The sequence below is a fragment of the Gnatocerus cornutus genome, unplaced genomic scaffold, assembly GCF_029298725.1.
Source record: "Gnatocerus cornutus isolate USDA-ARS CGAHR unplaced genomic scaffold, icGnaCorn1.1 ctg00000023.1, whole genome shotgun sequence".
NCBI classification, from domain to species: Eukaryota; Metazoa; Arthropoda; class Insecta; order Coleoptera; family Tenebrionidae; genus Gnatocerus; species Gnatocerus cornutus.
This window is the reverse complement of record NW_028275375.1, coordinates 966,456-988,787: the sequence shown is the minus strand read 5'-3', so window position 1 is coordinate 988,787 and position 22,332 is coordinate 966,456. Positions and strand designations below refer to the sequence as shown.

At 36.5% G+C, this 22,332-nt stretch overlaps 6 protein-coding genes across 8 annotated transcripts; 2 read left to right on the top strand and 4 right to left on the bottom strand.

The window, feature by feature from the left end:
• Nucleotides 1–215: 215 nt before the first annotated feature.
• On the bottom strand, nucleotides 216–1,581 carry LOC148166237 (AN1-type zinc finger protein 2A-like). Its single transcript, XM_088048712.1, has 5 exons — nucleotides 1,144–1,581; nucleotides 1,052–1,094; nucleotides 659–997; nucleotides 540–609; nucleotides 216–491 (listed from the first exon to the last, which is right to left on the bottom strand). Exons 1-5 carry the CDS (start codon nucleotides 1,196–1,198, stop codon nucleotides 312–314), a joined length of 687 nt encoding a protein of 228 aa, XP_087904838.1. The 5' UTR covers nucleotides 1,199–1,581; the 3' UTR covers nucleotides 216–311.
• Nucleotides 1,582–2,587: 1,006 nt separating this feature from the next.
• Nucleotides 2,588–11,123, bottom strand: LOC148166236 (uncharacterized). Its single transcript, XM_088048711.1, has 4 exons — nucleotides 11,019–11,123; nucleotides 6,442–6,539; nucleotides 4,855–6,267; nucleotides 2,588–4,800 (listed from the first exon to the last, which is right to left on the bottom strand). Exons 2-4 carry the CDS (start codon nucleotides 6,535–6,537, stop codon nucleotides 3,244–3,246), a joined length of 3,066 nt encoding a protein of 1,021 aa, XP_087904837.1. The 5' UTR covers nucleotides 6,538–6,539; nucleotides 11,019–11,123; the 3' UTR covers nucleotides 2,588–3,243.
• A 570-nt stretch (nucleotides 11,124–11,693) lies between these two features.
• LOC148166235 (ATPase ASNA1 homolog) lies at nucleotides 11,694–12,881 on the top strand. Its single transcript, XM_088048642.1, has 2 exons — nucleotides 11,694–11,914; nucleotides 11,962–12,881. Exons 1-2 carry the CDS (start codon nucleotides 11,805–11,807, stop codon nucleotides 12,839–12,841), a joined length of 990 nt encoding a protein of 329 aa, XP_087904768.1. The 5' UTR covers nucleotides 11,694–11,804; the 3' UTR covers nucleotides 12,842–12,881.
• On the bottom strand, nucleotides 12,852–15,425 carry LOC148166234 (actin-related protein 10-like). 2 transcript variants are annotated; one of them, XR_015771004.1, is made up of 6 exons: nucleotides 15,337–15,425; nucleotides 15,048–15,288; nucleotides 14,806–15,002; nucleotides 14,681–14,757; nucleotides 13,287–13,927; nucleotides 12,852–12,942 (listed from the first exon to the last, which is right to left on the bottom strand). XR_015771004.1 is itself a non-coding variant. In XM_088048641.1 (5 exons), exons 1-5 carry the CDS (start codon nucleotides 15,423–15,425, stop codon nucleotides 13,395–13,397), a joined length of 1,137 nt encoding a protein of 378 aa, XP_087904767.1. In that variant the 3' UTR covers nucleotides 12,852–13,394. The 2 variants fall into 2 exon arrangements, 1 of the variants encoding a protein (XP_087904767.1); XM_088048641.1 differs by having other exon boundaries at nucleotides 12,852–13,927.
• Nucleotides 15,426–15,468: 43 nt separating this feature from the next.
• On the top strand, nucleotides 15,469–20,244 carry LOC148166233 (autophagy protein 12-like). Of its 2 annotated transcripts, none has more exons than XM_088048645.1 (4): nucleotides 15,469–15,674; nucleotides 15,721–15,925; nucleotides 19,674–19,809; nucleotides 19,856–19,945. In XM_088048645.1, the coding sequence occupies exons 1-3, from the start codon at nucleotides 15,549–15,551 to the stop codon at nucleotides 19,763–19,765; spliced, it is 423 nt and encodes a 140-aa protein (XP_087904771.1). In that variant the 5' UTR covers nucleotides 15,469–15,548; the 3' UTR covers nucleotides 19,766–19,809; nucleotides 19,856–19,945. The 2 variants fall into 2 exon arrangements, with proteins under 2 accessions (XP_087904771.1, XP_087904769.1); XM_088048643.1 differs by lacking the exon at nucleotides 15,469–15,674 and adding an exon at nucleotides 20,038–20,244 and having other exon boundaries at nucleotides 15,727–15,925; nucleotides 19,856–19,992.
• On the bottom strand, nucleotides 20,168–22,320 carry LOC148166232 (rab proteins geranylgeranyltransferase component A 2-like). Its single transcript, XM_088048640.1, has 6 exons — nucleotides 22,037–22,320; nucleotides 21,925–21,991; nucleotides 21,692–21,877; nucleotides 21,090–21,641; nucleotides 20,718–21,046; nucleotides 20,168–20,671 (listed from the first exon to the last, which is right to left on the bottom strand). The coding sequence occupies exons 1-6, from the start codon at nucleotides 22,083–22,085 to the stop codon at nucleotides 20,244–20,246; spliced, it is 1,611 nt and encodes a 536-aa protein (XP_087904766.1). The 5' UTR covers nucleotides 22,086–22,320; the 3' UTR covers nucleotides 20,168–20,243.
• Nucleotides 22,321–22,332: the final 12 nt, after the last annotated feature.

Sequence of the window (22,332 nt, the reverse complement as noted above, 5' to 3'; positions counted from 1 at the left end):
CGTCACTAATTTGAAAATTGGGGGGGAAATTTCAAATTTGTGGTCAATCAATAAAGAAATGAAGAGACGACGCCACTGGGGATTTACGCAATTATTCAAACGGTGTTCATGCAATGTTTATTACACAATGTGGAAAATAATTGAGTTAGCCACAAAAACAGATAACGAGACGACGTAATTAATGATTATCATTCAGAGGCAATAAAAAAAACAACGAAGATTGAAAATTTTAATAAAGGAACTTGCATAATATACATAAAATACAAATGTAAAGACAGTTAAAATCGGTGTATACAATATTAACGAGATAATTAAATAACAATACACTTGTCTCTGGTGTTAGATCTGGGGGTTGCCGTCGTCCCTTGATACTCCGACGCCTGGAGTTGTCTCGCAAGTGCCAGATCCATTTCTTCCTGAGTTGGAGTTTTCACATTTCCATTATCTTGCATTGATAAAGCTAAAGCTCTAGCCAAGGCCTCGTCTTCGCTCTGAAACTCTCCTCATTACAACCACACTAAAACAGTAGAAATAATTACCATCGTCCCGTGAACTTCACTGAATGGAGTGGCAGTGTTTTGATTACTTTGTCTCTTCATCGCTGCATCCCTGGAAAAAACATGAGAACTATAAACGCAGCGTGAGAGTTTTGTTTTACCATGCCCTCTGTCTGGTTTGCCCTTGTGGACCCTCACAATGATGGTCCTGGACATGTCTGTGTTTCAAACAGAAGTTTTGGCCGCATTCGTCGCAGATAACTGGAACTACTTCTTTCACTTTGCAGCCTTTCTTTGAACATTTGTTTATGAAGACTTTTCTTTTGGTTCTCGCAGGATCGGACTGGCAATCATTGTCTATGTGGGCCCCAACTACGTGGTCTGGTTCCTGGCCTTGGCCCACAGGAATGGGTTTATTGCATAAGGGACAAACAGGCACTTGGTTGTCTTTTAGATAAGCGTTGGCGCAATCGTGCTTCATATAAAAATAATGCTCGTCGCTAAAAAAAACAAAAAATTGGAGACAGATTTATTGCAGTTTGAGCGCAACTTACCAAAATATCTGCGAACAAACGTCACATTTGATTGGAAGAAAATCTAAACAATGGAATTAATAATTTTGTAGTGTGTTGGTACCAAAACTTACCTAATTTGTTGCAATTCTGTTTAGAACAGTGTTTACCCATGTCTGGAAACTCCATGGTGCGGCTTGAAAGGAATGTGTTTGACTGGTGCTCCGACACGCGATTTTGAATTTAAAGGGGAATTTGAAGTTCTGGAAAGCGCTAGCGTGTGCTAGAAAACCGCTTTGTTCATTCTATGTTGTGATTCATCACGATTTCAAGCAACAATTTTGTGTCGATTTTGACGTCTGTCAAGTTTTGAGGTTATTGTCAAAACGCGATGACTTAGCATTCTTTTCATGTATTGAAAACCGGAATAAAAAACTGCTTTTTATTAAAAGCGGAATTTTGACGAAAGTTGAGTAACAGTTTCAACGAATTGCCCGAAAATTCGTGAATTCTTCAAATAAAGATTTTTAATGTCAGCTGTCACTTTATAGGCGCTTGTTGGGATTGGTCGATGATGGATGATAAAAAACAACTGTATTGTTGGTTGCGTGTTTCCTCCAGTGATATGAGATGTAACGTCACTGTCAAATTTTCTGACAGCTGTCACTTGCGCGTGTGTTTAAGGTTATATTGTAACGGATCAGCAACAGTTTTTTTGCGCTCCCGTATGACTTTGTAAAAATGGAGGTTGTGGTATACAGGTGTCCCAGAACTCACGCCTAGCCGAAAAAGGGCGGATGCCGACAGCAATCAAGACGCCAAAAATGTAATTTGTTTTGTCCTGGTGTGCATTAAAATTGAGAAATTGTTTAACGAAAATTACCAATCTTAGAAGCTCAAGCACAAATAATAATAATGGTCTCTTAGCAACACGCGAGTATATCCTCCAGACCATGTCCTCGCGGCCTTGTGATTGGTCAACTTTGTCATGTCTTTTCTCAGTTTCGGTTGGAGTTGGAACTTTTTTTTCAGCAATTTACACATTCACAGCTTTTCCCGATATGCCCGGTTTTCGGCTAGGCATGAGTTCTGGGACACCTGTATAGTTGCCGCTTAGACGACGATATTCATAGATGAATATTCCTTTAATTTTCATTACCCCCCAAATTGCGGAAGTTTAAATTTTTTCCATACTTTGTTTTCTTCGTCTACATGGATTCTATAGTCAAAATTTTATAACTTTGGTTTAACTCCGCCTACTTTTTAAGTCAATTGTATTTTAGCTGGAAGTCAGATTTACTCTGCAACATTTTGATATTTGCCAGAAGCCGGGGTAGAAATGTCTACACATTAGAAGACGAAACCAGATCAAAATCGACGAAGGTTTCACTATTAATTAAATTCCCGCAAAACTGCAAATCTTTTTGACAAGTGTGACTGACACTAGAGTTGTCAAATTTTTTAATATGTTGTGTAAAGAAGGCTAGCCATTCCTTGATTCGACAAATTCAAATCGTCATTTGTTTATGTGGGCGGGGTTAACCAAAGTTTACAAAATTCCGACTATAATAGCTCCATCTGTTTTTTCATAATATCCTAGTTTAGACCAAATAGACGCTTTCAAAACCTAGTAGATTCTTATTTAAATCCCTCGACTTTCAACACCCCAATATTTACAGAATCAATCTATTCTAATAGCATCTCCTCTTTAACGACAGCTTCACCGTTTATTGGTAAGTCTTCGACTCATAGCCCTGTGGCCAATTGACAGAATAACAGGGCATTATTGTGTGAAAAGTTGATTTTGTGACATTTTATTTCAAATTTTTTCTCAAAATATTTTTTTATTAATACAATATACAAAGACTCTTAGATTATTTTATTAACTAACTGAAATAAGAAAATATCTAAAGAAAACTTATTTGTTGCCATATACAATTTTTGCTTTGTTTATATCAATATTGTCGACTAAGTAATTCGCTGCCACATGCAAGTTTTTTTTAAACACAACCCAACATAGATTTTGGTTCCAACGTATTTATACTCGTCTTTGTCAAAAATCTTGTAATACTTTTACTAGACTGTGTTGTGAAAAGCTTGTTATTATATGTTAAAAAAAACAGGATGTGATGTAACTCTGATTCATTAAATGGAATTATCGCATCACCTGAGAAAAGAAGTGAAACCGCATTAATAAGGTTGCGTATTGCTTCTTCATATTTTTCAGTTGTCCCTTACTCAGATTCCTCTATTTCACCATTTTCTTCATTACTTTCTTCGTCCTCATTTTCTTCATTACTTTCTTCGTCCTCATTTTCTTGTTCATTACTCCTTATTAGTAGCAGTCGATTCAGTGCTTCTATGTATCTCTCTATATTCTCAGGTTTGAGCTTATATTTGGTTTCAAAAAGCGACTGAGTGTAACATTGACGTTGGATTTCCGTCTTAATCTCAAAGTTTGGGATCTTTAGGACTACAGTATTCCCATTCTTCTCAACTGCATTCAACAAACCCTCATCCCACAGTAGCTGCAAGAAGAAATCCACTTGTTTCTCATTCAACTTTGTAGATGGAAAAGAAATCGTATTTTTCAACGCCAATATATTTTTAACTGTTGGCTCAGCTACTACTATCGAAATATTCTCGCCATTAATAAGTTTGTTGATTATCTTATATATCTCATCATGCACAAGCAATTGTTTTAAAAATGTCAGTAAGCGTGACTTGGCCCAATAACTGTCAAACATTGTTTTTCCTTCTTCAATACTGTAGCTCAAATAGTTTAGAACAGAGCTACTGTAAATCGTTGCCCCATCTTCATTTAACGTTTGGTATCCATTATACCACTTTTTAACACCATCAAAATCATTCACTGCTTGGAATGCAGCATTCTCCAACAGATTATGTACTTCTTGTTCTGTGAATCCATATGTTTCAGAAAACATTTTTTTTTGGAGGAACAGAGCATGAAATTGATTGTTTATCTCCCAGGAATATTCGCCTGATAAGCGAACAGAAGAATTAACTAATGAAAGTTCTAGACACTCGTTATCCTTCAAGCCTGCTGACAACATATCCCTAAGAAGACGCCCGAGGTATTTCAGGGTTTCATTATCCACCGTGTCTATAAGAGCGTTCATAATGGGCGCGTCGGCCTCGTCTACAAGTATAACAACTTTCTTGTTAAAGTGATCGTATAAGATTTTAGACAAGAATTCCAAACCTTTTTTTACATTCGTTTCAGACAATTCCTCCAACCTATTAATCTCACAATATTTCAAAAATAGTTCGATGCCCTCCAGTTTCTTATTTTTGAAGCTCTTAGAACCATCAGGAGCGGTTTCAAGCAGGTAGAAATGCTTTTTGAATGTCTCACAAATAGCATTCTTTAGGGAGTCTAAAATACCTTTTTCTGTTTCACCTCTCACACATTTAAGACTCAACGAAATCACTGGATATTGACCGCAATGTTGCTTAACAAATCCACCATGCTTTTGACCTAGCTTTAATTCCATAAACATCTTGTAATTATCAGAACTCTCTGGATTTGAAATTGGCCTTCCATCTTTATCCACTACTATAATCAAAAATACCTCGAGCATATTCATAAATGTTGATTTTCCAAAACGCCTCGGGGCTGTTATCTGGACCCCAGATGCTGAACATTCAAATAAACGTTTTATGCCCTCGCTCTTATCTACAAAGGTGAGTTTTGTTCTGACGACCTTAAAGTCCTCTGTAGTAAAATCGGCGACATCTGATGCTTTTAATGAATCTGGTATGTGCAGTTCCTATAAAGAAAACAAAAAAAAACATTAATTTAACTAGCAATGAACCACACTTACATATTTGAGCTCATCTTTGGTTTCAAAAAGCGACTGAGTGTAACATTGACGTTGGATTTCCGTCTTAATCTCAAGGTTTGGGATCTTTAGTACTGCAGTATTCCCATTCTTCTCAACTGCATTCAACAAACCCTCATCCCACAGTAGCTGCAAGAAGAAATCCACTTGTTTCTCATTCAACTTTGTAGATGGAAAAGAAATCGTATTTTTCAACTCCAATATATTTTTAACTGTTGGCTCAGCTACTACTATCGAAATATTCTCGCCATTAATAAGTTTGTTGATTCTCTCATGTATCTCCTGATGCACAAGCAATTCTTCTAAAACATCCAGTAAGCCTGAGTTAGACCAACAAGTGTCAAACATTTTTTTTCCTTCTTCAATACTGTTGCTCAAATAGTTTAGAACAGACCAGCTACTGTAAATCGTTGCCCCATCTTTATTTAACGCTTGGTATCCATTATACCACTTTTTAACACCATCCAAATCATTCACTTCTTGGAATGCAGCATTCTTCAACAGATTATGTACTTCTTCTTCTGTGAATCCATATGTTTCAGAAAACAATTTTTTTTGGAGGAACAGAGCATGAAATTGATTGTTTATCTCCGAGGAATATACGCCTGATAAGCGAACACAAGAACTAACAAATGAACGTTGCAGAAACTGGTTCCCCTTCAAGCCTGCTGACAACATATCCCTAAGAAGACGCATGAGGTATTTCAGAGTTTCATTATCCACCGTGTCTGTAATAGCTTTCATAATGGGCGCGTCGGCGTCGTCTACAAGTATAACAACTTTCTTGTTAAAGTGATCGTACAAGATTTTAGACAAGAATTTCAAAGCATCTACTACATTCGTTTCGGACAGGTGTTGCAACTCATCGCGGTCACAATATTTCAAAAATGTCTGGATGCCCAGTATTTTCTTAGTTTTGAAGTTCTTAGAACCATCAGAAGCTGTTTCAAGCAGGTAGAAATGATTTTCGAATGTCTCACAAATAACAACCTTTAGGGAGTCTAAAATACCTTTTTCTGTTTCACCTCTCACACATTTAAGACTCAACGAAATCACCGGATATTGACCGCAATGTTGCTTAACAAATCCACCATGCTTTTGACCTAGCTTTAATTCCATAAACATCTTGTAATTATCAGAACTCTCTGGATTTGAAATTGGCCTTCCATCTTCATCCATTATTGTCATCAAAAATACCTCGAGCATATTCATAAATGTTGATTTTCCAAAGCCCCTCGGGGCTGTTATCTGGACCCCAGATGCTGAACATTCAAATAAACGTTTTATGCCCTCGCTCTTATCTACAAAGGTGAGTTTTGTTCTGACGACCTTAAAGTCCTCTGTAGTTAAATCGGCGACATCTGATGCTTTTAATGAATCTGGTATGTGCAGTTCCTATAAAGAAAACAAAAAAAAACATTAATTTAACTAGCAATAAACCACACTTACATATGCATGAAAAACAATAAATCAGCAAAACGAATCAAAGAATAAAACAGAACGCACATGTAAAACAAAGACAAAAAACTACATTGCCATAATTATCTTGATCAGTCAATTCGTTATTACCTCTGTTGGTCTATTATCAGTTTCTTTGTCATGATCCCGGTTGACAGATTCACCCTCGGTATTCATTCTTCTTCTTTTCTTCTCTCTCTCGTCCATGTCTACAATAGAAGTATTAGTAATGAACAAATAAATTAATAAACATTAATGAGCGCTATTGCGAATTTATTGGATTATTAATATATGTATGTAATAATAAAACACATAATAATAGTGGAACTAAACAGTTTTGGAAAGATTGCTTGAAATCTCATGTTTTACCCCGTAATTGCGTGTGTTCCTATAAATCTCCTATTTTTAGTAATCATATTTCGTAAATATGTGAATTTTCTTTTAATCATCGCTCTGATGATGATAGCATTGCTATCGAAACGCGCGTCAGCATTTTTTGACAAAATTTGGTGTTTGGGAATAAATTGTAATTTTGATAATTCTTTTTTTAAGTATTTATTTCTCTGCTAAGTGTCGTGGACAGCGATATGATGGAGCTAATAACATGAAAGGCACTTATAGCGAAGTTCAAAAACTCCTAAGAGATATCGAGCCAAATGCGGTGTATGTTCATTGAGCTGCTCACAGTTGTTTCTAATTTCAGTATCTTGCAACCTGTCACTTTGCAAAATTTAAATGATAACGATTTGTTAGAAAAAGCTTTAATATTTGTCAATTTGTATAAAAAAGATAATATCGATCTCGTTTGCAAAGGAAATTCTTAGTTTTCGATCCGCTTTTCGACATGAAATAGAAACGTCATCTTCTATAGGAGAACTGGCTGACTTATTAATTATCAAGAATCACTTTATGTCTTCAGGCTTTTCTGAAGTCTGCGCTGCAATTCTGTCATTTATTACCATCCCTGTAACTACGGCTAATGCCGAGCGATCATTTTCAAAATTAAAATTGACAAAAACTTATCTAAGAAATGGGACAAGAAGGAAAGCAGCTTAGCTGTTTTGTCCAACATTCCATGGCCCGGAATTTGAACTTCGATGACGTAATTAACACTTTTGCCGAACAAAAAGCCAGAAAAAAAGAATTTTAATTATCTAAATTTGATTCTAAGACAAACATTGTAATTTCAGTTAAATTATTAGGTAATTGTTAAGCCTCATTTCCACGGTCCGTTCTAGAGAGAACAGAATTTGATTTACGATGGAATTTGAGTTATTGCACCATATTTTGCGGTCAGAAAATTTGCAAATCCTATTGCACCCTTGGTTTACAATCCTCTGTTCCGATTCGGGCGGACAAGCTGGTTGAAACGCCGAACCACCACACGGACTGCTACATTTGATGATAACTAAACAGTTTTAATTACTCCAATTCTTTTAATTTGAACACTAATTTTTTATCATATGTTAATATAAGGTAAATAACACATATAAATGTGGATTAATTTTAATAAAGATGGCGATAAATGCAGATATTTATTTCCTGCATTGTAATTTACAGAATCATTGCATGAAAAAAGGTGGATAAATACAGGTAGGTTTCTTATCTATGTAAGTGGATTAACCCTTTTGAAGTAATTGGCAGGTCTCTGTATTCTTATGGATTTAGTTAGGTTTATTACCTGGAGAGTTAAATTTTTTATATGATCCTGTAAATTAAATCTGCTAAATAGATTTTAGGAGAATTTACTTACACAACGTATCTGCGAAATAAGAAACTTGAAGGATCAATGAAGTTAAATAAATTCTGTACTGGTTCAACTCAACGAATTATCTTGTCTGTTCGACATCGGTTCGACGGACATTTCAACACAAAACCAAGGCAGAACGGACAGAACCAACTTGTTCGTCCGACGTGTTATAATTTTTAGGAGAAATAAATAGCTACGTATCAAATAAGCCACGTTCGATATTTGAGAATGACCTTAAATTTTATGACTTGAACTTTTTTTTGGCCATTTCATAAATAATAATCTGAAAACTGCAGCTACTATTTGATGTTAAATAACTTTCATTTTTACCAATCAATTGTCAGCAATCATGAAGTGCAATTAAAAAAATTAATTAGGTTCTCTGCGTTTCGTCTCGGTTCTCTGTCGAACTGTCCGGTGCGTTCTGGAACCGATGTGGAACAGACAAGATGGTTCGTTCGTTCAGTTGAACTAGTACAGAATGTTCTTAAATTTGTTTCATTTTATTCATAGTTCAAGTTACTTATTACGTGGATATGTCAGCTATGGTAATTTTAACTAATATTCAGAAAATTTAATTCTTAGAACAAAATTAAAAATTTAAATCTTCAGGTAATATCTCTGACCAAAATCCAAAAGATTCAATTCATAGAACGCAGACCAAGCATACAAAAATCCCTCTTTTTCGAACGTACAAAATAATTTCATAAGTTAGGTTCATTCTATGCGACCAATTTTATTAGTGTGCGTTCTGTGTTTTGTTCTGTGTTGAAATGTCCGCCGAACCGATGTCGAACAGACAAGATAGTTTGTTCAATTAAACCAGTAAACTTTGTATTGTAGGTAAATTCTCATATAAACCGTCGTAAGTTAGAGATTCAATTTATAGAACGAAATTAAAAATTCAAATCTTCAGGTAATAAGTCGGACCAAATCCACAAAAATACTACCTGTCGGTTTTTTCAAAAGGGTAAATCCACTCACAGAGATAAAAAACCTACATACCTGTATCCATTCACGCCTGTTTTCATACAATAATTTTGTATATTTCATTGCAATATTTAGCTTGATGTTAAAATAACTTCTCCACCAGTAAAATAATGTCAGGAATAATCAATTGAAATACAGTAACATTTTTTTATTCCTATTTAACGAGATTAATTATACAAAAATTCTGAAATGCATTGTTTATTGAAAGTTTTCTCCAAAGGAGCGGCTAATTTCAATTATTCTGTGCGTTCTGTGTTGAACTGTCCGGTGCGTTCTGTCTTGGTTCTGCGTTGAAATGTCCGTCGAACAAACAAGATGGTTCGTGCATTTGAACCAGTACAGAATGTTAATAAATTTATTTTATTTTATTTATATTTCAAGTTACTTAGTTCGTGGATATGGATGGTATGTTAACTTTCACTAATATTCAGAAAATTTAATTCATAGAACAAAATTAAAAATGCAAATCCTCAGGTAATAACTGACCAAATCCACAAAAATACAGACCTGTCGGTTATTTCAAAAGGATAAATCCACTCACAGAGATAAGAAACGTACCTACCTGCATTCATTCGCGCCTGTTTTCATACAATGATTCTGTACATTTCAATGCAGGAAATAAGTATGTTCATCTATCTACATTTATCAGCATATTTATTAAAATTAATCCACATTTATATGTGTTATTTACGTTATTAACATTATGATAAAAAATTAGTGTTCAAATTAAAAGAATTGGAGTAATTAAAACTGTTTGGTTACGATCAAATGTAGCAAGTCCGTGTGGTGGTTCGGCGTTTCAACCAGCTTGTCCGCCCGAATCGGAACAGAGGATTCTAAACCAAGGGTGCAATAGGATTTGCAAATTTTCTGACCGCAAAATATGGTGCAATAACTCAAATTCCATCGTAAATCAAATTCTGTTCTCTCTAGAACGGACCGTGGAAATGAGGCTTTATAGTTATAACGTTCGTATGTACAGCCGGGGAGAAAAAATCTTAGACGTGAATGTCATTTAACTGTCGCATGGTGTGAAACCCCCCTTAGAATTACTAACCTTAATTTTTTGCATTGTCAATTTTCACAGTTTTAATTTTTTAATTTCTAAATACACTGAATTTCCAATATTGCAAGAACCTGAATGTAAATTATACCGCTCTGTTCTAAAGAGATTATTCTAATTTTATCGACTTTAAATACTTCAGTCATGATAATTTTTAATTGACAACTTGTCAATACTTTGGTGTTTTAAACGTCAGTAATGACAATGACAGTAATGTACAGACTACACTCAAATTTTTGAAACGCCAAAAAAATCATCAATCAAGCCATCCAATGAATTTGCCACCGGCCTCAAACGGAATAGTTCCGCCACTGCGTGCAATAATTATGATCCTAAGAAATTAGCAGAATTAAGAAAGAAAGAAAGAAAAGAACTCTGAAAATATTTAAAAGAGCAATAAATGAACAAACTCAAAAATTGTAAATTAAACGGAAAGTCAAGTATTGTTTGATTTGGACAACTTTTCTCGATCATGAAACTACCAAACTAAGAGTGGAAATAACTTACAGTACGAGTCAGCCAGCTTTAAGCAGATATTTCCTCTGCGATATTTAAAAACACAAATTCAGATAATTGCCTACCTGTACCTAGTTTTAGGTTAAGTACAACACGTGTTACAACTTCCCAGCAATAGTATAATAAATACAATTATTCTAGTTATTAATTACTACCATGTTTTGGACGTGAAAGCAATGTTTTTCTTTTATGACACTGAAAAACGGTAATAACCAAATCTCTGGTAATAACAATGTACCACGTTCGTTGGTCAGGATTCCGTTATTTGATTTACTTTAATTTTAGTCACAACCGTTCAAAATGAACAGAATGTCAGACGAATTATATTTTACTTATAACATTTAATAAACATCAAGACATTTTACTTACCCAGTAAGTTCAAATATGCGAACCAACACACTCCAACCGCCAATGTCAACTGGACGAACAAGTTCAACAAGTTAAATGGAAACTGTATTATCGACTGATACAATGTCGCGTGCCAAAGTTACTGAAATTAACACACAGGTTTGCTACACAAGTTTTGAGCCAATAGAAGCAGGCCTCTTGAACTGGCGATGGAGGGAGAAAGTCTGATTGGCGGGTAATTTTTATTTGAAATTGAATTTTTTTCATTGCTATTATAGTTCGTACAGTGAGAGTTTGAATGACAGAAAAGTCACTAAATCTAAGCAATAAAAAGTATTCCATACGCGCGAAATTTAAAATAACAAGTAAGCCCAGTTACTGACAACCCTGTCAACCCATTTCGCGTAGGAATTTAGTGTTTTTAGTGTATTTTGTAGCATAATTTGCTGCCAACCTATATGTCAACTATCAATATCCCAATCTCTTACCGTATATACTATTTTTGATTTTCAGGTTTTAAACCACAGCTAGAACAGTTTATTTGTCAGTTAAAAAGTGGAAGCCCACATTTGTAATGAGCGGCAAATTTCTTTGACATTTCATAGCCACCCTTGATGCTAGAAACATTTATAAACACCTTGTATTAAAATGGACCGGCACGGTTTGTTGATCCTCCAGAGTGGGAGGTTGCATAATTTACAGGCGGTAGTGCTCGCACTCCATAACAACGACTCATGCTAACATAACCTCAACTGTCAAACTTGACAAACCGATGTGAGGTTAATTCACAACTTTGTGAGCCCCAAAATGACGGAATTCGAGCCTCTTGAGCCCTCCTTAAAAAACGTGATCGACCAGCAAACTTTAAAATGGATTTTCGTGGGCGGAAAGGGCGGTGTCGGGAAAACAACTTGCAGGTAATCACCCCGACATATTTTTCCCCTTTTCATGAAATTTCTTCCAGTTGTAGCCTCGCAGTGCAACTTTCCAAAGTGCGCGAGTCAGTTCTCATCATATCAACTGACCCCGCTCACAACATCTCCGATGCTTTTGACCAGAAATTCACAAAAGTGCCAACTATAGTAAAGGGCTTCAGCAACCTCTACGCTATGGAAATCGACCCGAACGTGGGCTTCAACGAGCTTCCAGATGAGTACTTCGACGGAGAGCCCGAAGCCATGAGAATGAGTAAAGGGATAATCCAGGAAATCATCGGGGCGTTCCCAGGGATAGACGAAGCTATGAGTTACGCAGAGGTCATGAAACTAATCAAGAGCATGAATTTCTCAACTGTGGTCTTCGACACCGCTCCCACAGGACACACTTTACGACTCCTATCATTCCCGCAAGTCGTCGAAAAGGGACTTGGGAAACTCCTGAGATTAAAATTGAAGATTTCTCCGTTAGTTTCACAGATCAGCGGGCTTCTGGGGATCCAGGAGTTCAACGCGGACACTCTCTCCTCAAAAATGGAGGAGATGTTGTCCGTCATCAAACAAGTCAACGAGCAGTTCAAGAATCCCGATCAGACCACGTTCGTCTGTGTTTGCATCGCGGAGTTCTTGTCGCTCTACGAAACCGAGCGACTTGTCCAAGAACTTACGAAATGCAAGATCGACACTCATAACATAATCGTGAATCAGTTGCTTTTCAAAAAAAACGACGAAAATCCATGTAAGATGTGCGTCGCAAGATTCAAAATCCAAGAGAAATATCTCGATCAGATCAACGACTTGTATGAAGACTTCCACGTTACCAAACTCCCGCTTCTGGAGAAAGAAGTTCGAGGGGCCGACAACGTCAAGACATTCTCCGAGTATCTCATTCATCCCTACACTTTATAATGAAAACTGGTTTCTGTAATAAATATCTTTATCTATAAAAGTGTATTAGTAGACATACAATGATACTCATATTCCAACAAGTGGAAATATGACTCACGTATCTTGTACAAGGTGTTTATATATGATTTTAGCATCAAGGGTGGCTATGAAACGTCAAAGAAATTTGCCGCTCATTACAAATGTGGGTTTCCCTTTGTCAACTGACATTTGCAGTTAACCTCAAACATGAAGCAAAGTAAGTTTTGAGAAATAAACTGTTCCAGTTGTGGTTGAAAACCTAAAAATCCAAAACTTGGACACAAAACCGTAACTAAAACGTCATTGAAGTAAGTAACATTATAAATAATTTTCAAGATAGTTATATTCACTATGAAAACAAAGCGGCAAAATAGTGTACGACAGAAATTCCAAAGCCACGCATGATGCTAGAAACATTTATAAACACCTTGTATTACACGATTACGTGGTGCGTTACCATGGTTACCATGTTTATCTCATGGTTACCATGGTTACATAATGTGAAAATTAACATTTCTCGTTAAACAAAATAACTTCACAGCGTCCGGAAGTTGTCCCTCATATTGGGCCAATCCGGCAGACAATTCTCCTTAAAATACCCCTCTCTATTCACCCCCTTCAACCCCAACATTTCCGTGGAGCCATAAATCGCGCCCCCGAGCCACGCGGTGTAATTCTCCTTACTCGGGGGCGAATGGAACTTGAACGCGGGAATCTTCAACTTATTGTATCTTTCGCATTTGAGTTGTTTGTTCAGTTCTTCTTTGAGTCGCGCCTTGAATCCGGGGATCATGACGCCGCCGCCCATCAGAAGGATGTTCTCGGCTAGGTTGTTCCGCAGGTGGATGTCGACTTTCATTATTGCGTCTAGAATCATGGTGGAGATGCACAGGTGGTCGTTGTCTTCTTCGTAGAGGAGTTCGAAAACTTTTTCGCGGGTTTTCCCGGAGATTGTGAGGACGTCGGAACCACCGAGCGGGTATTTGACTTCGGGGGCGAAAGCGATTTCGGGTTTGGGGGAGGAGAGGTCTTCGGCGCGTTTTTGGGTGGTGACGAAGCAGCAGCGCACTGGAAAAATTGTTTTTTAAATGGCAGCATTGAGTGTCAATCAATGATCGACGTTTTGTAATTCCAGTTGTCACTTTTGTCACAATTGTTTTTCAATGTTGTCAAATTAAAAAAGAAGGTCACGGTTGCTTTTGCTTATTTTGAATGATGTCATGTTAAAAATACAAGGTGTTTATAAATGTTTCTAGCATCAAGGGTGGCTATGAAATGTCAAAGAAATTTGCCGCTCATTACAAATGTGGGCTTCCACTTTTTAACTGAATTTAGTGTTTTTAGTGTATTTTGTAGCATAATTTGTTACCAACCTATATGTCAACTGTCGAAATCTCCCAATCTCTTACCGTATATACTATATTTACATCAATGACGTTTCAGTTACAGTTTTGTGTCCAAGTTTTTGATTTTCAGGTTTTAAACCACAACTAGAACAGTTTACTTCTCAAAACTTACTTTGCTCCATGTTTGAGGTTAACTGCAAATGTCAGTTGAAAAGTCGAAACCCACATTTGTAATGAGCGGCGAATTTCGTTGACATTTCATAGCCCCCCTTGATGCTAGATGCTATCGTGTGTCTCTTCAGCATCAATAATGTATTGAGATCTAATTGAAATTAAATCAAATGACAAATGTCAAACTACTGTCAAATTTTTTCTCGACTTACGTAAATTTTGTCAAAGCCCACCCTAAATAAAATTTTTGTGGATCACACGTTATAATAGCTTTATAAATTAGAACCACCATATTTCATCTCACCTTTAATATCCTCAATCACAGACTCAGGTAAGTTGCCAATCCCCGTATTCTCAGAACTCAGCAAACTCCTCAAATTCCTGAAAAACTCCCTAAGAAAAATTCCACATCTGCCTGTTTAAACTTACTCATGAACTGCCTGTGCCCCTAATGGAAGAGCTTGCCAAGCATGGATCACAGGCATCCCATGACAAATCGGAATAGCAACCGCTTCAAAGTATCCTACATCAAGCACCAACGCAGTTTCAGCCCCCAAAGTAGATAAACTCACCAAATGTGAAGGTAAAATCATCAAATTTGAGATTTCATAATGGACAAACAAGACCTACAAATTAAATTAAAAAATCTGGGGATTATAGTTGTGCCGCACCTTCGCCAAAGTCTCTCTGAACAACGTGGGGCACAATAAAGACTCCACAATAACGAGTGACTTCTCTTTGGGACTGAGGAGGGCATATTTAAAAAAGAGGATGTGGAGGAAGTCAACCAACAAGTCGTACAAATCTGACTCATTTTTATATTCTGCGATTCTTCGAATTTCGTCGGTTTTCTTACAGCGGACTTCTGAGCGGATGATACAGCGTGGAGCGTATTCCCCACTGAATCCAAACCTAGAAAAAAGTCTTAATACTGGGTTTTGAAAGAGAGTTAAAACTTACTTGGTGAAAGCACTCCCAATGTCTAAGACAACGGTTAATTTGTCGCTGAGGGCTTCGTAAATCGGCATTTTTTTCGAAAAAATTGACATCTGTCAAAAATGACGTTCCGTTGTTTCTATGGATTGACAGTCAGTGGTGCCATTATCTAGGGGACACATTAAAATCACCACGTCAACTGTCAAATCAGACGACATAACCTTAACAAACAAGATATGGCAAATGCCTACGAAGCGTACTTAAAACGCGTTAATGCCACAAAAAACGTGTCCGAGCGCCCCCCTGGAACATACCGAGAAAAGTTGAATTACCTCAAACAATTGATACGAGAATATGTCCATGTAAGTTGACTCTTCCAAAAATGTCTCCTCCAGCTCTATTTCGTAGGAAAACGCCGCTCTGGTTGACGAACTCGAAGAAGTACAAACCGAAATCATCATCAGACAGGAAGAACGAAAGTTTTTGTTAAGAAAACTCTGCGAATATGAGCCGCAAGTGGCTGCAGAGGTGCAGAACGTCGCAAAAGCGGAATTCTCGCAGTCATCTGTCGAGACAAAAAAGGGAAAGAAGCGGGCAAACGCCGAATCTTCTGGTAAGGTATAGATATAAGTGACGGCAACTCTTGGACGACATTGTAATCCAGGTCAAAAATTAAACTGTTGAACTATGAATAAGACGTGTCCACCCCTAAAATCGCCTTTAATTTTAAAGTTAAAATTTTGAAAATTTCGATACGCTCATAGTTGACAAAGCTCTAGAAACTGACGCAAAAATTTGTTTTTTATCACAGTTCCTTCGCAGAAGGAGTATGAAGTATGAAAAACCAATTTTTAGGTCAAAAACTGACAAGGTATAATTAACCCCAATCCACGAACTTTCTACACCACTGGCAAAAAACGCACCTGGAATAGTTTGTTTCCTAAGCAAGCAGCAACTTGAGTTTCTTAACTTTTAAAATCAGTGAAATTTATTGAAATTTTTGTGTAATTTTAACTCGAAAACAACAACACTTTTACTAAAACTTTTTTCTCTTAATAGGCTCAAATTGTGTCAAGGCATTACTACACGCTTTTTGTAGATGCATTTCAAAAACACTCTGTATAGGACACTGGGCGGTAATGGGTTAATACAGATTGCGAATTCAAAACCAACATTATTAAGGATTAATACTATTTTCAGGAATTTTAGAAATTTTATTTTTTATATTATCTAAAACGTCAAAAGTACCATTGTTGATCATAAAAAACTGAGACAAGCAACATTTTGTTATTGTAAATCAGGGTACAGAACAGTCATTCAAAATGCCTTCCAAAAGAAACGATTACTCAACGACTAAGAGACGAGTTGCTCAAGAATTAGGTGTTGCCACAAATACTGTTCTCTTGGCTAAAAGAAAAATTAGGGACTTTGGAACAATTTATGAAAATTTGTTATTTGCAACTTTGTATGTTTTCAATTACAAAATTTTAGAGGAAAAGTGGGGTTTTAAAACATTTAGGATTGTATAGTTTTCAAATTCTGTGAATTCTGTGCATTAAAAATTATAGAGCAAAACAGACTAATTTTAGAAATTTTCATTTTTAAGCGAAACATTTTTTTTTATTTAATTTATACAGGGTGTTAGGTAACGTTACGGCCATAGACTAATGGGTAATTAAGGAAGGCAAACTGTCTCGGAATCCGCAATTAATTTTATTTTTTTCGTTTTAGTTAAAAAGTTACAAGGCTTTAAAGTTGACCAATAGAATGGCTTCAAATAACTTTTCAATTTTACAAAAATCCAAGTAACTTTCGGACCAAACGAAAAGACCAAAGCGAAAATTCATGATTAAAACTATACCAAATTTCTCATACCGATATCTCGCTTATTTTTTAAAGTAAACTTGAGTTATTACACATCAGTGTACGCAAAATTTTACGCAGATTCCAAATCTGGGATTTAAATTCAGATCCGACAACAAATAACTGAGTTATGGCCGATCAAAGTTTCGGATAGTTGATTTTCATTTTTTCTCATTTTTCCCAATTTTCAAAGTTAAATATCTCGGAAGCTATTAGAGATATTGAGATGCGGTTTGCGCCATCGTTTTTTTCGGCTCATTTTACGTTAGAAAAAGTGCTTAAAAGCCCAAAATTCGATAGTCGATTTTTCGCGAAAAAAAATTGCGACTCAAACGATGAAAATTTTTCATTTTTTTTAATTTTTGGCCATAACTTGCAAACTATTTGTTCTATAGATCTCAAATTTGGCCAGTAGATAGATTTTGAGCTCCTCTTTCGACTGATATATAATTCAATGCTATTAAACGTCATTTTCATTTTGAAAACATTGATTGAAAATCACCCTAAAATGATGTTTTCAAAACAGTTTTTGGCCAATACCTCATTTATTTATTAAGCAAACTCAACAAACTTGTGTCTCATTTTACGCAGAATTTCACGCTGAATCCAAAAATATGATAAATTTTTAACATTTGTCAATAAATAACCGAGTTATGGAAGTTTGAAATTTTGGGTTGTCGCCAGAGGGTCAAATTTTCGAAGGTTCGAAACAATTCATGCTCGATATCTCGGAAACTATTCCAGATATTGGAATGCGGTTTGCGGCATCGTTTTTCTCGCGATTTTTTACATAAGAAATCGTTTTTAGATTTTCCAAAAGTCGAAATTTGCAAATTTTCGCAAAAATTCATGACTAAAACTATGGCCAAACTTCTCATATGGATATCTCGCTTGTTTTTTAGAGTAAACTTGAGTTATTATACATCAGTGAACGCAGAATTTTACGCAGATTCCAAATCTGGGATTTAAATTCAGATCCGACAACAAATAACTGAGTTATGGCCGATCACAGTTTCGGATAGTTGATTTTCATTTTTTCTCATTTTTCCCAATTTTCAAAGTTAAATATCTCGGAAACTATTAGAGATATTGAGATGCGGTTTGCGCCATCGTTTTTCTCGGCTCATTTTACGTTAGAAAAAGTGCTTAAAAGCCCAAAATTCGATAGTCGATTTTTCGCGAAAAAAAATTGCGACTCAAACGATGAAAATTCTTCAATTTTTTTATTTTTGACCATAACTCGTAAACCGTTTGCTTGATCGATCTCAAATTGGGCCAGTAGATAGATTTCGAGCTCCTCTTTCGAATGATATATAATACAAAGGTATTAAACGTCGTTTTTAAATTAAAAATAGTGATTGAAAATCACCCCAAAATGACCACTTCCAAACAGTTTTTGGTCAATGCTTATTGGTAAACTCAATAAATTTGGACTCATTTTACGCAGAATTTCACGCTGAATCCAAATCTGGAATTTAAATTCAGATCCGACAACAAATAACTGAGTTATGGCCGTTTGAATTTTTGGGTTGTCGCCAGATGGCCAAATTTTTGAAGGTTCCAAACAATTCATGCTCGATATCTCGAAAACTATTCCAGATATTGGAATGCGGTTTGCGGCATCGTTTTTCTCGCGATTTTTTACATAAGAAATAGTTTTTAGATTTTCCAATAGTCGAAATTTGCAGTTTTTTGCAAAAATTCATGACTAAAACTATGGCCAAACTTCTCATATCGATATCTCGCTTACTTTTTAGAGTAAACTTGAGTTATTATACATCAGAGTACGCAGAATTTTACGCAGATTCCAAATCTGGGATTTAAATTCAGATCCGACAACAAATAACTGAGTTATGGCCGATCAAAGTTTCGGATAGTTGATTTTCATTTTTTCTCATTTTTCCCAATTTTCAAAGTTAAATATCTCGGAAACTATTAGAGATATTGAGATGCGGTTTGCGCCATCGTTTTTCTCGGCTCATTTTACGTTAGAAAAAGTGCTTAAAAGCCCAAAATTCGATAGTCGATTTTTCACGAAAAAAAATTGCGACTCAAACGATGAAAATTTTTCATTTTTTTTAATTTCTGGCCATAACTTGCAAACTATTTGTCCTATAGATCTCAAATTTGGCCAGTAGATAGATTTTGAGCTCCTCTTTCGACTGATGTATAATTCAATGCTATTAAACGTCATTTTCATTTTGAAAACATTGATTGAAAAACACCCTAAAATGATGTTTTCAAAACAGTTTTTGGCCTATACCTCGTTTATTTATTAAGCAAACTCAACAAATTTGGGTCTCATTTTACGCAGAATTTCACGTTGAATCCAAAAATATGATAATTTTTTACAAACAACTTTTGTAAACAACTTTAACCTGTACAAAAATAATCTTGTGTATATGTAAAACGAGAACAGTTTTGCCGGACGAGGGCGCCACCGGCGTTTATGCGCGCTCCCAATTGTATATTATTGTTGATTTGTTGATCTTTCCCAGTGTGTGAAAATGAGCGACGCCCCTTCAGACGCCAAAGGGGCGGAAGACTCATTGCAATCTCTCCAGTCGATGAATATAAACGACCCCGGTGAAGCCTCGAACGGACAAGATAGTAACAAAAGTGACAAACAGAAAAGTAGGGTTAGATTTGTGATGTTTTGTTGTAACAAGGGCGTTTTCAGTTGATATTTTACTCAAACCGACGGGAAATGCGCCGATTATGAAGAAAAAAAAGTGGACAGTCGACGGGGACAAACCCATTTCCTGGATTGCCGAGTTTATGAAGCGCTACATGAAACTGGAGCCTCAGGAAAAATTAGTGAGTTTGTGAATTTGTCTCAACGGTAAATAAATCGATTTTTAGTTTTTGTACGTGAATCAGACGTTCGCCCCCTCGCCTGATCAAATCATGAAGAATTTGTATGACTGCTACTCAACTGAAGGGAAGTTGGTTTTACATTACTGCAAGACTCCAGCTTGGGGATAAATGACTATTTTTCGTGATACAATTAGTTTAATTTTAATTTAAGTTTTATATAATTTAAGCATAAATATATAAATTTCATTTATTTATTCTTCTTTAAGTTCACTAGGGTGGTTATCACTTTCAGGCTTTGGATCTGCTTCAGTTTCGCTCGTTTCAGCTGTGAGGACAACTTCGTCCTCGTGATGCTCTTCATCTCCTTCAATGATAATATCTTCAGGATCAGGCGCTCGCGGGAGAAACTCCGTGTCTGGATAAACCTCGGAAAAAATCTCTTTGGCTTTTTTAACAGCGTCATCATAGTCTAGATCTAGATCCGGTCCTGGACACAAAACCACGTTGCTCATAGTCCCAGTTTTGAGCTCCAGATCGTTAGAATCAGGAACTGAAAAGTAGCAAGACCATAAAATCCGCGGCTTTTGATCCTCTTCAGTCTTGCTAAATAAATTCTCGATACAATGCTTGAAATCGTCCTCAGGAAGACTCACTTGCCTCGAAATCAAATGGACAACGACTAAAACAAACAATTAAAAACTAATTAACGCGTGCGGAGCTCTTACAGAAGTCTTTAGGGCAAGTTCCTGTTAAAGTTCCGAGTTCGATGATGGTACAAGAGTTTTTACCATTCTCTGGAGGATAAATCAATAAAGTTAGATGTTCTTTCTCGCTGCGCATTATGGATTTGTCCGTAATGAAAACAGCTCTCGCGATATAAGAGTTTGGGGTAGTTTTGATGAAATCCGCGGGTGCTTTTTCCGCCCCCATCACCAACAACGGGGCGTTGATTCGTTGCTTTCCACAAACCAACCCTTTAAACTCTTCGTTCTTGAAAATTAGGCCATTCAGAGGTTGATTCAGAGCGTAAATTCCCCCAAACACGGCGCTCAAACTAACACAAGTTTAAAAAGGAAAGTTTCGTTCAGTTTACTCACCGACAAAACGCCTGAGTTATCTCCCCGCTGCCGTACATAGAAAACAGAAACGGCGTCTTCCCGAATCTCCCCAAACTATCTAAGAATCTCTTGGTATTCTGGACTCCTTGCGGGCACAGAGTGTGGTCCGTACTCATGGAAATTGCGTACAAAACGTAATGGATTAGATTAGGAGTCAGTTTTTTGTCAGTCAGGAACGCCCGGAACGTTTTATTGTCATAAGAAAGATACTCCTGATCGCCGCTGTCCAACGCCATAAAAAGTTTCATCAACATGCGTTTTTCGATGACTGTGACTTTGTTGTTCGCGAAGACGTCTGAACGGGAACATGGGACAGTTTCCAGGCGCCCGTTCAGCCAAGTTAGGACTCTACTAACACTGCGGTACTCTGAATATCGAGCGATATTTGAAGAAATTAGGAGCTCAACGAAATCGCCTCTTGCAAATTGGAGTTTGGGGATTAAATCAATGTTGAATTTTCTCGAGTCTTTCAGGAGCGATTCTTGGGTTAGTTGAGGGACTTCTTCAGACTCTTGTTCTTTGGTTTCATCTCTAAAAGTCGTAGAATTGCAGGATATAGGACCAGTTATGTAACAACTCACTTTGGAATGTGCCATTCTGTCTTAAAGTTCTTTAAATCAAAAAAGTCATTGCCTAAAGGGAATGTCTTCTCGTTTTCTTGAATCAACTCTGGATTGGGGGCTGCTGAGGAATGACTGACGGCGGAGTTGAGCCTCTGAATGGCGTCTAGATTGAAAGAGGCCCACAACCCCCCATAGTAATTGTTGCTGCAAGTTCACACTATTATTTGGGGCAATTTTGAGAGACTCCATACCTGTCAATGTGCAAAACTCTCTTTCCAATTCTGCTTGCAGCTGCTGATACTATTGACTCCACAACACCTTGAAGACACTTTAAAGAGTTGTATTAACTAAGGGAGTACTTACCTGTTCCTACAATAATTATATCAAATTCAGTGGGTAATTCATAATCCATCACTAAAAAATTCGGAAAAAACTTCGGTGTTAAAACATGACAATTTCAGTACAAATGTACAAAGGAAAAGAAGACTTGTGCGCAGTTTTTGTACAATAAATAAGTAAAAATGCGTTGTTAAGAATAATAAAGAGTTAACTTGAGACAAGCTCGTAAATAATAGACGTCAAACTGACAAGTGTCACGGTGATATGTGTCAAATTTGACATATTTACATTGGTTGCCAACGTTACGAGACGAATTATCC